Source organism: Pantherophis guttatus, chromosome 5 (assembly GCF_059756535.1).
Source record: "Pantherophis guttatus breed Tessera chromosome 5, ASM5975653v1, whole genome shotgun sequence".
NCBI lineage: Eukaryota > Metazoa > Chordata > Lepidosauria > Squamata > Colubridae > Pantherophis > Pantherophis guttatus.
The window spans coordinates 10,215,348-10,229,609 of NC_142067.1; the positions used below are offsets into that span (position 1 = coordinate 10,215,348).

A 14,262-nucleotide genomic window follows, 5' to 3' on the forward strand; every position below is an offset into this window, starting at 1 on the left:
TTAATGATGTCCCTTCTCTTGATGTCCCTTGATGTTCCTTCTTGCTTCAAACGCTCTACTATCATCCCAGTGCTGAAGAAGCCCACCATCAAGGAACTGAATGACTACAGCAGAGGTAGGTTTCAGCAAGTTCTGACCAGTTCTGGAGAACCGGTAGCGGAAATTTTGAGTAGTTCGGAGAACCGGTAGTAAAAATTCTGAGTGGCCCCACCCCCATCTATTCTCTGCTTCCCAAGTCCCAGCTGATAGGGAGGAAATGGGGATTTTGCCGTATCCTTCCCCTGAAGTGGGATGGGAATGGAGATTTTACAGTATCCTTCCCCTGCCACACCCACCAAGCCACACCCACCAAGCCATGCCACGCCCACCAAGCCACACCCACAGAACCAGTAGTATAATTTTTTGAAACCCACCACTGGACTAGAGACCAGTTGCTCTAACAACTGTAGTCATGAAAACCTTTGAAAGGCTAGTGCTGTCCCACTTGAAAACCAACACGGATCCGCTGTGTAACCCATCTCCTCCCACTTATGACTATATGGCTGTAAATTTTTTGCTTATATCCTTATGATTTATATTGACTGTTTCCTAATATGATTTGATTGCTTATTTGTACCTTATGACTATCATTAAGTGTTGTACCTTATGATTCTTGACGAATGTATCTTTTCTTTATGTACACTGAGAGCATATGCACCATGACAAATTCCTTGTGTGTCCAATCACACTTGGCCAATAAAGAATAGAATAGAATAGAATAGTTCATTTCTAGTGTACAGCAAGCAATTTGGATTCCTTGCCTAAACCCAGATTTGTTGGGACTACTTACTTTTGATATTTTTTTTATCCCCCATGAATAAAAGACTGTTACTGCCCTGTTAAAAAAAGGGGTTTGTTTTACTCACGAGTAAATGGCTTATCATTATTTGTGAAAGCTGTGTCAGAACACCATCAATCTGTCTCTAAAGGTTCATTTTGGACTATCTCTAAAAAGGATTGTTAATTGTTCCATACTAGGAGGCATGGTAGCTCAGTGACTTAATTACTTTGGAGATGGTCTTTGCATCAGAGGTTTGAGTCCTAGCATGGCAGGGTGAGCTCCCATCATTGGCCTCAGCTTCTGCCCACCTAGCAGTTTGAAAGCTTGTTATACGCAACTAGATAAATAGGTACCTCTTTGGTGAGCAGATGAGCTGGCGCTTTGTGCGGATGGTTAGAATCCTGCTGGCGCTGGATCTTCCCAGTTGCAATGCCAATTTGCAAGGCAGTTTCAGTGGAGGGAGGGAGAGGGTCTGGGATTGCATTGCATTTGTGTCAGAAGCACCAAAGCACTTTCAATTGAAACGTTTAGCTGATGACATCATTGTTGCCTGAGGGACTCTCAATGTTGTTGTTGTTAGTTGCGAAGTCGTGTCCGACCCATCATGATCCCATGGACAATGTTCCTCCAGGTCTTCCCATCCTCTACCATCCTCTGGAGTCCATTTAAGCTCACACCTACTGCTTCAGTGACTCCATCCAGCCACCTCATTCTCTATTTCCCAGCATTAGGCTTTTCTCCAGTGAGTCCTTCCTTCTCATTAGGTGGCCAAAGTATTTGAGTTTCATCTTCAGGATCTGGCCTTCTAAAGAGCAGTCAGGGTTGACTTCCTCTAGGACTGACCGGTTTGATCGCCTTGCGGTCCACGGGACTCGCAGGAGTCTTCTCCAGCACCAGAGTTCAAAGGCCTCAATTCTTTGACGCTCAGCCTTCCTTATGGTCCAACTTTCACAGCCATACATTGCAACTGGAACACCATAGCCTTGACTATATGCACTTTTGTTGACCCCTCTAAATAGGGAGCTAATTTCATGTCCATGGCAGGAGCTGAAGCAAAGGATGGGAACTCAAGCCATCCCATAGCAGCACTTGGGTCTCAAACACAGGCTTAATAACTTCCAATCCAGCATCCTAACTATGTGAGCCACCATGCTCCTATGGCCACAGATGACACTGCAGGAAAGCCATTCATCTTTCTTTCTAGTGTGGAAGTAGCTTGCTCCCTATGTCACACCTTGGAAAGCATGTAAGAATGAATCAAACATGGCTAGCAGTCTTAGACAGCTAGCCATGATTGGTTGCGAGCCCTATCCGTGGCCCCCACGGATAGGGCTCGCAACTTGGGCATCCTCCTGGATGCACGGCTGTCTTTAGAAGAGCATATGATGGCCGTGGCCAGGGGGGCTTTTTATCAGGTCTGCCTGATTCACCAGTTGCATCCCTTTCTGGATCAGGACTCCTTACGCACAGTCACTCAGGCACTCGTTACTTCCCACCTGGACTACTGCAATGCTCTCTACATGGGGCTCCCCTTGAGGAGTACCCGGAGGCTCCAACTGGTGCAGAATGCGGCCGCGCGGGGGATTATGGGAGCGAGGGGGCGCTCCCATGTGACACCTCTCCTGCGTGAGCTGCATTGGCTTCCAGTGGTCTTCTGAGTGCGCTTCAAGGTGTTGGTCACCACCTTTAAAGCGCTCCATGGCATGGGACCAGGGTATTTGCGGGACCGCCTTCTGCTGCCGATAGCCTCCCACCGTCCAGTACGCTCCCACAGAGAGGGACTCCTCAGGGTGCCGTCAGCCAGGCAATGTCGGCTGGCGACCCCCAGGGGGAGGGCCTTCTCTGTGACAGCTCCTGCCCTCTGGAACGATTTGCCCCCGGAGATACGAAGGATATCGGATCTCCGGGTCTTTCGTCTTTTCTTTTCCATCAAGCAGGACAGGCGTGAACCCCCCCCCCCTTTTTTAGTTTTTTAGTTTCTTAGTTTCTTAGCTTTTAATTTGTCAATGGGTTTTAATTCGAATTGTTTAAAATTTGGGCTAAACTATGTAATTCTTTTAATAATTTTAAATTTTGTATTGGTATGTGTTTTAGTTCTGGCTGTGCACCACCCTGAGTCCACTAGGAGAAGGGCGGTATACAAATTGAATAAAATAAAATAAATAAATAAATAAATAAATAAGCTACTGCTCTGCATTAGCATTGTATTCTCCTGGCTAATGCTACATCGCCACACGCTAAATCGTAATAATTGTTCCTTACTGTGTTCAATTTAGTTGCAGTCTTTTTCCTTTATACTTCAAGGCCACCCATCTTAGCCGAGGCATAATGTTCCCTCGGTCAAATGAAATCTGATGTGACACCAAGGAAAAAAAAATTGCTCCAAACATTAAAGCAATCTGATTTTTCAGTTCTCTTCTATTTCTCCCAATAGTGAGAATTGATTGAATTTTTCATGCAAGTGTAATTTGATGGTATCGTATTATTTTAAAAAAGTTTTAGAGAAGCCAGCAGGGTGACACAGAATGCGGAGTCATAACTTATATGATAGCCAGAAGCTGAAGTTTCATGCCGAATGAGAATTCTAATTGCCGACTGCTAGAATTATTCATTTTTTAAAATGCATCTCTCAAGGCGCATGGTAGCTTCTAGAGGAAAAACGAGGAGGAAGGGAACAGTATAATGCTAAAAACTAATTTTCTTTCTTTTGATAATAATTTTGAGATAGGTAAGGTGTGGCATATGCAAACTGTTTTTAACTTCCAAGATATAGCAATAATAGAACGTATTTGCGGCAGAAAAAAATAAAGGCATAAGCAAATCTGCACCGAAGGAATTTTATCTGTAGACTAGTAGGAGCTATACTATATAACTAAATTATCCAGGTACTATGTAAAGAAAGTTTATGTTATTTTTTTTTTTTAAAAAGCAGAGGTTTCTTGGTATGTTTAAGTAGTCCATTCTACAAAATGTAACCAACTCCTTCCATATAATTGATTGATCCAAACATTGACCCAAAACTCACTAGTAATTCCTTTAAGCCAGGGGTCTTCAAACTTTTTAAACAGGGGGCCAATTCACGGTCCCTCAAATTGTTAAGGGGCCGGATTGGCTGCGTGGGCATAGCTAGGTGATCATGTGACTGGGGGGGCATGGCTAGGTGGGCATGTGACTAGCTGGGCATGGCCAATTTAGCAGTCCATCAAACAATACACACAAATTAAACTTTAATTTGTTTTGCTCCTGGGGATGTTTTACTTGCTTTTGTTTGCATGTTGCTCTTTTGGTTGACTTTTCTTTTTGCTGGATCATTTTTTCAGTTGTTTAGGAGTCTAGTGGTCCACTTCAGGAAACTCAGTTTTGCAGCAATTCTTCTCAGCCCCAAGGAGCTTACAATCAATAAATCTCTCTCTGTGTGTCTCTCTCTGTGTCTCTTGTCTCTGTCTGTCTCTCTTTCTCTCTCTTTCCCTCCCTCTCTTTCTCTGTCTCTGTCTCTCTCTCTCTCTCTCTCTCCCTTTCTCTCTCTCTCTCTCGGGCCTGTTTTTGGCCTCCCCTGCTTCCAGTAGCACTCTGCTGGCCAAAAATGTTGGCCTTACCTTCCAATTCTAGCCCGCGGGGCTCGCGAATGTAAGTCTTGAACTCGGCTGAAGGGTGGGGGGCAGTGGGTGGGTGGGGTGATGTGGGCGGGGCAGCCTCGTGGTCCGGCATGGGCTGGGTTAATAGTTTTGGCAGGTCGTATCTGGCCCGTGGGCCGTAGTTTGAGTATCCCTGCTTTAAGCCAATGGATGTTTATAATTATCACTAACTCTTGAGTTCTCCAGAATTCTTCATTAGGTTGATTGTTTTGGAGATCTTCCACATTACCTTTGATTGGACTGGAGGTGAAGTCGAGTGGCCAATCTATAAAAAATTGAGTTGACAACTGAACTTACTCCACCCGACTAGGAAGAGGTCAGCCAAGGTAACAATTTATTAATATTCTAAAAGTATGACTCCGTTGGCTTTCTTTTAGGGAACTTCTTGATAGCTCTACAGTACTAAAGAACTGAACTATGTTCCAGGAAAAGAAGGAGAAAAGAAAAAAAAAAGTGGTGTTGATAAGAGAGACTATTGGTAGCTCTGGATTGAACTGTGGAGTCCTTGGTGCTCTCTGAGCTTGGTAATATTTCCTTACCCAACTGAGTGTTGTAGGGTCACTAGGTAACATCATTGGTGCTAGAAGGTGTTAGATTCTGGAAGGTGCTAGAATTTAGCACTGATGATGCTACCTAGATTGGTAATGAAATGTCTGCAATAAAACAGCCAAGCTCAGAGAGCACTAAGGACTCCACAAACAGGTGGCATCCTTATTTCTCTTCTTTCCATCAGTAAGAGATTTCCTTCATGGTTGTAATAATAAAATATTGGATCTGTAAGTTGAGTCATTAACTAAACTTCTCTCTCTCTCTCTTTTCTCTCTCATCTCCCTCTCTCTCATCTCCCTCTCTCATCTATCTATCTATTGTTTGTCTGTCTGTCTGCTGTCTCATCTCTCTCTCTCTCTCTTTTCTCTCTCTCATCTCTCTCTCCCTCTCTCTCTCTCTTATGTCTCTCTCATCTATCTATCGTTTGTCTGTCTGTCTCATCTCTCTCTCTCTCTTTTCTCTCTCTCATCTATCTATCTATCTATCTATCTATCTATCTATCTATCTATCTATCTATCTATCTATCTATCTATCTATCTATCCAAATCTATCTATGATCTCTCTCTCTCATCTCTCTCTCATCTGTCTGTCTGTCTGTCTGTCTGTCTGTCTGTCTGTCTGTCTCTCATATCTCTCTCTCTACCTACCTATCTATGTCTCTCTCTTATCTCTCTCTCCTATCTCTCTCTCTCTCTCTCTCTATCATCTATCTTTATCATCCATTCATCTAGTACCTGCATTTCTGTCATCTCAAAAATCAAACCATCAGCACATCTAGAGGACATGAAGAATTAAAAATGCTTGCTCAGAGGGAAGGTTGATCAAAGGCTGGTGGGATTAATAACATTGACTCTCTTCTTGTACTTTTCAAAGCTACTGAAATTAACAATTTCTTTTATCTACTGCGCTAATCACAAAGACTGTGAGTTGATCTTATTTTCCTCCTCTGAGAACAGTTCAAAAACAGTAATAACCCAAGGGGAGAAAAAAAAAATAAATCAAGGAGGAAGAGACCAAGAGAAGGGAAAAATCAGTCTACAGAACATACTTGCCTTCCCAACAGGTGTGTCCTCCCTCTAAATGCAATTCACTTTCACTTTAAGTATCAATCTAACTAAAATAATGTTCTTTTAAATACTTCGGAACCCTAGGAGGGAAGACTTAAAGCAAATGCTGATGAACAATAAAGCTGCTGTATAGGAAGAATGCAATATGCATTTATACTCACATTAAAAACAAACAAACTCTGAATATTTACCAGAGCAAATGGGAGCAGATGTGAATCTTTTTTTTTTGAAAAAATGAAATGACAAAGGGATCCTTTCCAGTATTGGTTAATTTTTAAAAGCTCAAAGTACTTACAGCATCACCAAGCTCTTTCCACAAGACTTCATCTCTTCTTTATCGCTATCTGGACTGAGTGATCAAGGGATATCATTTCATCTCAAAACTATCCCAGGAAAATCCAAAAATGAAGCTTCTAATCCACAAAGAGGGATAAAGCTACAATGCGAATGCTAGGGTTTTTGTACAAAATGAAAAGAACTTACAGAGAATATGTATTTTTTTTAAAAAAAATGATTGTATCTACTTGTGTGTTTCATGACAAACGAAATATGCACCAGCTCTGATGAATGAATGAATAACAAACAAATGAACAAATATATGTATTATGTATGCACAAACACACACATTGAGGGGGAGACCAATGGTAATGGATTGCACTTGTGGCTGGAATTCATCCCACTATAGCAGAGGTCTTCAAACTTGGCAGCTTTAAGACTTGTGGACTTCAACTCCCAGAATTCTCCAGCCAGCATAGCTGCATAGGGAGCATAGGGAGTTGAAGTCCACAAGTCTTAAAGCTGCCAAGTTTGAAGACCTCTGCACTATAGATTCTTCTGAGCTTAAACTGCCACTCCTAGAGGAATCTTTCCATTTTTATCCAGTTTTTATAATATTGTCCCAAATACAGAGCTTCTGCTAAACCTAAATTGTGCTTGAGACCTCATCAAAAATCTTGGGTTAAAGAATATAAGTACTCTTTGAAATGTTTTCTGTCCCAATTGGATCTTTATCTCAATTAATTATTTCCATGCTGTCAAAAATAAGAAAAAAAAATGATTTACAGGGAAGGGAAGAGAAAAGAAGAGAAGAGAAGAGAAGAGAAGAGAAGAGAAGAGAAGAGAAGAAAGAGGAGGGAAAGGGAAGGGAGAGATAGAAAATGGGGAGAAAGAGAGAGAGAGAAGGGAAAAGAGAAGGGAAGGAAGAGATAGAAGATAGGCGAGAAAGAGAGAGGGAGGGAGGAAGGAAAGGGAAGGAAAGGGAGAAAAAAAGAAAAGAGAATTATACAATGCATGCATGACCAAGGAACCATATTGGTGATATCTTAGCCTGGGTGATACACAAACAAGGAGCTCTTTTCTATGCATGTAGTGTCAACATTTACAAATGTGGTCCCTTGGCTGCTGTTTGAAGAAGTATAACCGACGACATGGTTGAATGTGCTACTCATCTCTTTTGCCTCTGGAAACTTGGGAGAGAAACAAGAGTAACTTTGCATTCAGTGCACATCCCTTGCAGTCTCTAGGTAGGACAACTTTGTCTTGGGTCAAACAAGAAGACCTGAATGCTCTTCAGCAATCTCAGACACGAGGCATTTCAAGGACAGCTGAGTAAGCCTTGCGAGATCCACCATGAAGGGCATTTTGAAGGAGGAAGTCTTAATTTCCTTTCAGCTACTAATTGGGGATGATTTCCCCTTTCCATTTTTCCAGAGCCTAATGCTGGGAAAGATTGAGGGCAAAAGAAGAAGGGGACCACAGAGAACGAGGTGGTTAGATGGAGTCACTGAAGCAGTCGGTGTGAGCTTAAATGGACTCCAGAGGATGGTAGAGGACAGGAAGGCCTGGAGGAACGTTGTCCATGGGGTTGCGATGGGTTGGACATGACTTCACAACTAACAACAAAAATGAAAATACTGCTTCAGAAGAGGGAAACAGAACCTTGGGGATGGGGCAGATAAGACTTTAAGGCAGGGGGCAGATTTTTCCCTAAGTTACTTGCAGGCCAGACTGAAAACTTGCAAATAAGGTTTGCAAAAGTAGCAATTGTCTTCTAGATTGTTAGAACAGTGACTTTAAATGACAGCCTAAGCCTTGACAGCTGACAGAGCAATCCGATTTTTATGCATCCTGCAAACGGTCCCTACAAATGCTTGCATTGGGATCAATTTATTTTCAGGTGGCATCAGTTTCTTGCCTGTTTTTACTACGGTAGAAAAACATTGCAAAGCTCTGTGGATTGCAACAAAATCCGACAGGTCGTTTTAGAAGAAAGAGAAAAGCCACAGCCAACCCCTGGCATTCATTTTTCAAAGGTTTGCTTCTGGATGAGATTTTTTAACAGGACTGCAAAAAAGAGAGCAGAGCAAAAATGTAGGGAATTCTAAAAGAAACAGGATGCTGGAAACAGGCATTCCAAGGACATTTGGAGGGGAGGAAGGGAGGAGGAGAGGAGGGGGAGAGGAAGGAGGAGGAGGAAAAGGAGGAGGGGATGAGCAGGAAAAAGGAGCAGGGGAGGAGGGGAGGAGGAAAGGAGGTGGAGAGGAGGAGGAGGAATGGAGGAGGGGAGGAGGAGGAGGAGGAAAAGGAAGAGGGGGAGCTGAGGAGGAGAGGGAGATGTTGATAATGAGGAGATGAGATGAGGAGGAGGAGGGAGAAAAGGAGGAGGAGGAGGAATGGCATAGGCCTTTTTCCAGAATACTCCATCTGCTTCACTATAAATATTCAAAACTTCTGTTACCATTCCTATACGTAAGTCAATGTTCTATTATTCTGCACCTACCAGTGAGGTCGTGGTTGGGCCAGGATCCCAGCTCACAAGCCCTGCAGGTGTATTCATCAAAGACAAACTCATTCTCTTTGCATGGTGTGCAGGTCCAACAGCAGCTGACTTCTCCCTTGCGGATAACCTGAGAAGAAGACACAACGAACCTATTCTTAAATTCCTTTACTTTTTCTAAAGTTTATGAAATGCTATCTTTTTTTTTTTTAAAAAAACAACTCTGCTTTTGTGCTGTTTTATGACATCCATCCATTTTTTTTACAAAAGGAACAACCGAAGTTGTTCATGATGATGGTTTCTGGATGAGTGGTTTAGAGATCCTCGCCCATTTATAGAGATGAGTTTTCAGGTTTTGTCTACCTTGGGGCTGACTTTTGCACTCCAACTCATTCAGAATATTTTGCTCATCATGGTCATTTACAATCATGATTATTTAAAAACTACAGGTCAGTTCCTACCTTGGGGTTGGGAGAGAGAATGGACATTCTGCTGAATTCCAAATTCTACCATTTAATTAATTAATTTATTTATGTATGCATTTTTATGTATTAAACAAATTTATATAGCACCCAACTCACAATGACACTGATAATCATCATCATCTTCTTCATTTAACTACACTATAATCCCTTGTAGGGTAGAGACTGGGCAACTGAATGGAGCTAGCGGAGTGTTTTAATGGCCGGATGCGCTTCCTGTCACCAATGCGGAGTTTTGTTCAGCGGATATGTTAAGTCCGGATACGAAAAGAGAGGCAGGACGATCGTAGTGAAGTAAAACAACTGTTTATTTCACACAACAGGAGCAACGACCAAAAATAATTACAAACTGTGAGCTGCCTGAGGCTGCAGCTCCTTTTATAGGGAGCTGTCCAGCCTGTCAGCCACTGATGCTTGTTCATTTTTCCGCTGGGGAAAATGAACCAATGAGTAAAGGTTGATGTAAGACTCACTGCTACTTGCATGTTCAAGATCCCTCCAAATGAATGATGGGTGATGTAAGACCCAGTCCTACTTGCATAGTCAACAGGATATATTCTCAGTGTGGCCAGAGAGAGAAATATCTGCCTCTACCTAGGATCGGACTCACAGCCTCCTGATTGTGAGGCGAGAACTACACCTCTAGGCCGCTGCACCACTCCACAATGACACTGATAGAAGATAATACTTGTGTTGTGGCCCCGCCCTCTGAGCCTGTCCCATCGGAGGAAGAAAGCTCCGAGCATGAGGAAGAGGAGTCAGCCAGGCCTCCCTCTCCAGGCCCCTCCCCTCTGGCATTATCTCAAGTGCCGGCCGAGGGAGAGGAGACAGCTGATTCGGATCAGAGTGATAAAGAAACATCATTCCTGGACGCACGCCTCCGAAGGCGTGATAAATGTTTGCAGCAGCTTAGGAGGCGTGCTAGGGATTAGAACTGAGTCACTGGACCACACCCCAGAGACTATATAATAGAGGGTGGTGGTCAAGAATTTTTGTGACGAACAAAGCAAACCTTGGATAGTCACTAAAGCCTCGTCCGGAGCTGCTGAGAGAAAGATTTAAAGTGTCGGACATTTGGACTCTTGAGTATTTGTCTTTCTGTTTTACTTTGAAAATAAAGTCACTTGGCAGACGGTGTGTCTATCGCTGCCAAGTGGGAGATAAGAACTGGGTGCGTTCCAAAGTGTTTCCTTAACCCTCGACTGGCTGTGTGTGTGTGTGTGGGTACGGGGACAGATCAACTTGTAGCTCAGGGTTGAACTGTGGAGTCCTCGGTGCTCTCTCAGTACGTGCCTGTGGGCGAGGATCTGGGGTGCTGCCCTAGGCTGGGTGATGATGTGAGTGGGATCGGCAATTCAAAAACAGGTGGATTTACCTTAATCTCTCCTTTCTCACATGGTTCGCTGCAGACGGATCTGATGACAGAACTTTTCTTTGACCAAATGTCACGATCAATCATCTTCAGCTCACCATTGTCCCAACTTCCGACATTGATGTAATCATATTGATCCTTCTTCATTTTCTTAAAGTTCATGATCTCATACCTTTCCAACAAAAGAAAGAAAGAAAAAGAGATCATTAAATATCTGGTCTTGCATATATTAACCACAACTAGAATTGTATTTGCACATACAATAGAATGGAAAAATGATGAGATTCCGTCTGAGGGGAATGTAATTAAGAAAATATTAGAATGTGCAGAAATGGATAGATTAACGCTCACTATTAAGGATATTAGGGACGCCGTGGCTCAGTGGCTAAAATGCTGAGCTTGTCGATCGAAAGGTCGGCAGTTCAGTGGTTTGAATCCCTAGTGCTGCGTAACGGGATGAGCTCCCGTTACTTGTCCCAGCTTCTGCCAACCTAGTAGTTCGAAAGCACGTAAAAAAATGCAAGTGGAAAAATAGGGACCACCTTTGGTGGGAAGGTAACAGTGTTCCGTGCACCTTTGGCATTTAGTCATGACCACAGAGATGTCTTCGGACAACGCTGGCTCTTTGGCTTTGAAATGGAGATGAGCACCACCCCCTAGAGTCGGGAACGACTAGCACATATGTGCGAGGGGAACCTTTACCTTTACCTTATTAAGGATAAAGGAAAAAACTGAATATTTTTTGATATGAGACATATTCTATCAATGGCTAGACAACAGAAACAGAAGTTAGGAAGGTGGAGTTATAAAAAGACGAAATGTTAATGTGGACAGTCGTTAAAGAAGGTGATGTTAAGCATTATTGTTATTATATTATTAATATTATGGTGAAGAATACTAAAACAAATATGTGGATTATGATCGTTTAAAAATAACTGTACCCAGATCTCACACTGTTTGTTGGAAATTGAATGTTATATAAATAAAACAAATAAAACATGGGAAAAAGAGAGAGAGAGAGCGATCACTCCATTGAACTTAAACTCATAATCAAGTCGAGGGTCCCCGTGAGAAAAGAGGTACAAAATAAGGCCACCGCATTTTGTTCGATTTGGGCTGAATTGAAATCAACAGGATTAATGTTCGATATGAGCAGCAATCAACATATATTTATGAAAGTTGTGTTAGTCATTTGTGACCTTCCCCGCTGGCTTCCAATAAGTAAAGACAATGGGAGGGGGGAGGAGCTGGATTTGCTTAACAACTATGTGGTTCAGTTAACGACTGCAGTGATTTGCTTAACAACCATAGCAAAATGTTGTAAAATCCGGTGCAGCTCATTTAAGCCATCGGCCACCTTTTTTACCACAATCCTGGGCAGATAATTAAGAGCCTTGGTGGTGCAGCAGACTAAAGTGCTGTTAAGTAGCACCAGCTGCCTGCAATTACTGCAAGTTCGAATTTCACCAGGCTCAAAGTTGACTCAGCCTTCCATCCTTCCGAAGTAGGTAAAATGAGGACCCGGATTGTGGGGGCAATAAGGTGACTTTGTATAAAAAAGAACACCGCTTAAGGGGGGCCAAAAGCCCTACTAAGCAGGTATATACAAAAAAAAGTATGAAGGCTATTGCTTAACACATTGTAAGCCGCCCTGAGTCTCTGGAGAAGGGCGGCATATAAATTGAACCAATAAATAAACAAACAAACAAACAAACAAACAAACAAACAAACAAACAAACAAATAAATGATAAATTTAATCAATCAATCAATCAACCACCTTGCTTAGCAACAAAAATTACAGTCCCAATTGCGGTCATAAATCAAGGACTACCTGTGCCACATCCATTACATTTGGAAAACAACACTATCTTTTTTTTTCTCTCTTGCTGGAGATAAGGAAGGAATCTACTGTACGTGATGATGAATATTTGAAAGAACATAAACATGGTTTAAGGTCTATGGAGATTCTCAGTCATCTGAGGCAACTGGACTTTGTTTTTTCCTTGAAGGTGTTTCATTTCATTCCGTACTTTGCAGGAATATCTGAAAAGCTCAGGAGAGTTTTCAACCAATGCAACATACATGCACACTTTAAGCCCAAGAATATAGTAAGGCAGAAGTTTGTCCACCCTAAGAAGGCTCCACACCCATTTACATTATTCAGGCAACCCCCAAGTGGCCTCAATGATTCTCAGAGAGACTGCTAACAACCAAATGACTGCAAAGAATATAAACCCTTCCATTCCCCACCTTTCAGTCAGAACTGAAGAAGCTTCTTGGATGGGAAACAAAACGTCTTCAAAGAAAAAACAAAGTCCATTTCCCTTTTGAAAAAAACACCTTTGGGATAGCAATAGCAATTGCATTTAGATTTGTATACCACTTCACAGTGCTTTAAGCCCTCTCTAAGTGGTTTATGGAGTCAGGATATTGCCCCCAACAGTCTGGATCCTCATTTTATTGACCTCGGAAGGCTGGAGGGTTTAAAATGTATTTTTTTCTGCTTGGGATTGTATGATCTGGATGACTTACAGGCAGGAGTGGGATTCAGCCGGTTTGGACCAGTTCGGTGGGAACTGGATGCTAATTTTACATCTGGTTCGCTGAACTGGTAGTTGCAAGGACTGGCTGGCCCTGCCCACCCCTCCCCTCCCCTCCCAGGAGTCTCCACATGGCCCACTTTAGATGCCAGGTAAGTACAGGGCCCATGTAGAGGCTCTGGCAGGGTGAAAAACAGGCCTCCCGGAAGTTCCAGAAGTTTGGAAACGGGCCTGTTTCCGGCCTCCGGAGGGCCTCCAGAGCCCGGGGGAAGCCATTTTTGCTTCCCAGAGGCTCGAGCAAAGCCTCCAGAGCCTGGGGAGGGTGAAAACGCCCCACTGCCATGGTGCAGGAGGCCGAGTAGACCACGCCCACCATGGCCACGCCCACCCAGTAACCGGGCAGAGAACTGGTTGCTAAAATTTTTGAATCCCACCTCTGTTTACAGGGAAGATCATTCTTAGATCATTCTTCTCCTAGGCATTAGGAGAAAAAGCGAACTAGAGACAAAGAGAATATGTATTTGGCTGCCAAAGAAAATGCTAAATGCTTTTCCAGGTCTTCAAATCAAATGATTTGAAGCCTTTACTGACAAAGGTTCTGCCAACTGGCCAATTATTCAAAATCCAAAATAGTGAGGCATGATTTAAATGCTAGCCTGAAGCCAGTTGGTCTGATCCACGGTATCTCCAAGAAGCAGCTTGTGTGAACATTTAGACGTTTCTGTTGTGGTCCGCCAGCAGCCTGCGGAGCTGGCAGTGGAGTCGGACAGTGATGAGGCTGAGGAAGAACATGGGCCAGTCCTGGAGACTGGGGAAGGCCTGGATGAGGGCTCTGAGCAGCAGCAGAGATGAGAATGGGGAATGAGGTGCGGACTCCAGAGCCTCCAGAGACTGATAGGAGTGAGGCAGAGGAACAGGAGGAGCCTGTGCCTAGTCACGCATGAGAAGAGCTGCCAGAAGGCAAGAGCAGCTCAAGCAAAGAGGACAACTCGGGAGTAGGGCCAAGAGATGATTGGCCCC

General features: G+C 43.2%; 1 protein-coding gene across 2 annotated transcripts in view; it reads right to left on the bottom strand.

The window, feature by feature from the left end:
• Positions 1-14,262, bottom strand: part of GRM5 (glutamate metabotropic receptor 5) — a 307,982-nt gene that overhangs the window by 63,846 nt on the left and 229,874 nt on the right. For both annotated transcript variants that reach the window (XM_034407980.3, XM_034407913.3), the window contains exons 6-7: positions 10,705-10,873; positions 8,851-8,977 (exon numbers count right to left, since the gene is read on the bottom strand). In XM_034407980.3, the coding sequence (XP_034263871.2) occupies positions 8,851-8,977; positions 10,705-10,873 (296 nt within the window). The remainder of the gene's footprint in view (positions 1-8,850; positions 8,978-10,704; positions 10,874-14,262) is intronic.